Raw genomic sequence first — 1,542 nt, 5'->3', positions numbered from 1 at the left:
TACGATAAATGGGATGTCTAAATAAAAATTTCCTTTCTAGATTCAATATACTCGTCACGTTATCTATACTGATAATAAAATCAATCTATAACTGAAATTGAAACTATATTATATCCCTAGATTATAATACAAGCTGCTTATTTTGCATTTCCCCTTTTGAAATAAAACAGTCTGAATTATCCAATCTAAACGATGGGAAATGGCCTGTCGATACGTCATACTGTTTAGTTTTTTATAAAATAAATTTTATAAAAAAAAATTAATTAAAACGAAATAAAATGTAATATATAGTTTAGAATTAGAAATTTAAGTTATAAATAAATTTTAGTTAGAAATTGAAAAAATTTTATTATTGCATAAAGATTAATAAAGTAGATTATAATAAAGTAGTAGTTAACTTATATGTTATATAATAGTTTTTGTTTTACTTTTTTATTTTCGAGCAAGAATTCTCAATAAATCTTTGTCAATTTGTTTCGCGAAAAATTTATTTTAAAATTAATCAAAACACTGTTCAAAAATAAATACAATATTGACATTTAGATTGAAAATAATTGCATATGCCGTATATTATTAAAATATTTAATTAAACTTCTAGACAGCTTTAATCGAATATTTCTTATCGAAGCAGAAAGATGATCCTAAGAAAAGACACCATCTTTTGTAACAAAATGCCTTGTTTCGATTTGTTAGAAATAAAATCATCAATAAATTAATCAATTTGTAATAATTTATAGTGTCTACCAGAATCTGTCGTTCAACTGAGATTCCATTGTCGGGAGGTGGAAACCCGGAGGGTCAACTGAGATCTCGACGGAAAGCGGCGAAGATGTTAGTCGCCGTAGTCATCACATTCTCGATATGTTTCTTTCCTGTACACTTGCTCTCTATTTTAAGGTGTGTCTCACGACATTGTGTTCTGCATAGCACATTATGGTAACAATGTTTAATATATTGCACGTAATTTTCGTTAACGCAGAAATATTTCAAATGTTAAAATCAAATACTTTATATTCATTAAACTTTGATATCACTGTCGAATGATCGATATCACCTGACAAAGTGAAAACTGCATTAATATTATGTTAAGAGTATTTTTATATAAAACGACTTTAAACAGTAAGCTCGGTAGGTGTAATATATTCCATTCCATCAATTTTATTAAATTTACAAAACGTTATCATAAAATTAAATGCTATATTACGAGCGTTAAATTAAATTAGGCATTAAAAATCAAAAGATAATTATCGCATCCTTTTGGAACATTTTGAGTGTATTTAATCTCATGAAATTCTGTTTAAATCTGATACGAATTGTGACACAAAAACGAATAGAAATAATATATATATATATATGATGATCGAGAACTTATAACATTTCCAATTTTCTGGAACAGCTGATGTTTTACTAAGACTTTTTTTCCAATATATCGCAAATTATTTTCGTACCGTACTTGGTTAACTTTCCATGTTCTTTTATCACAGATAAGCTATACGAGTCTTCTTCCAAAGTAATGTCATTTTTCATTTATAAATTGACAAT

General features: G+C 26.7%; 1 protein-coding gene across 1 annotated transcript in view; it reads left to right on the top strand.

The window, feature by feature from the left end:
* LOC108687122 (orexin receptor type 2-like) overlaps nt 1–1,542 on the top strand; it is a 42,241-nt gene that overhangs the window by 23,198 nt on the left and 17,501 nt on the right. The window contains exon 4 of the mRNA XM_018192735.1: nt 738–897. Coding sequence (XP_018048224.1) covers nt 738–897 — 160 coding nt within the window. The remainder of the gene's footprint in view (nt 1–737; nt 898–1,542) is intronic.

The sequence above is a fragment of the Atta colombica genome, unplaced genomic scaffold (assembly GCF_001594045.1).
Source record: "Atta colombica isolate Treedump-2 unplaced genomic scaffold, Acol1.0 scaffold200, whole genome shotgun sequence".
Classification (NCBI taxonomy): Eukaryota; Metazoa; Arthropoda; class Insecta; order Hymenoptera; family Formicidae; genus Atta; species Atta colombica.
This window is presented reverse-complemented; position numbering and strand designations above follow the sequence as displayed.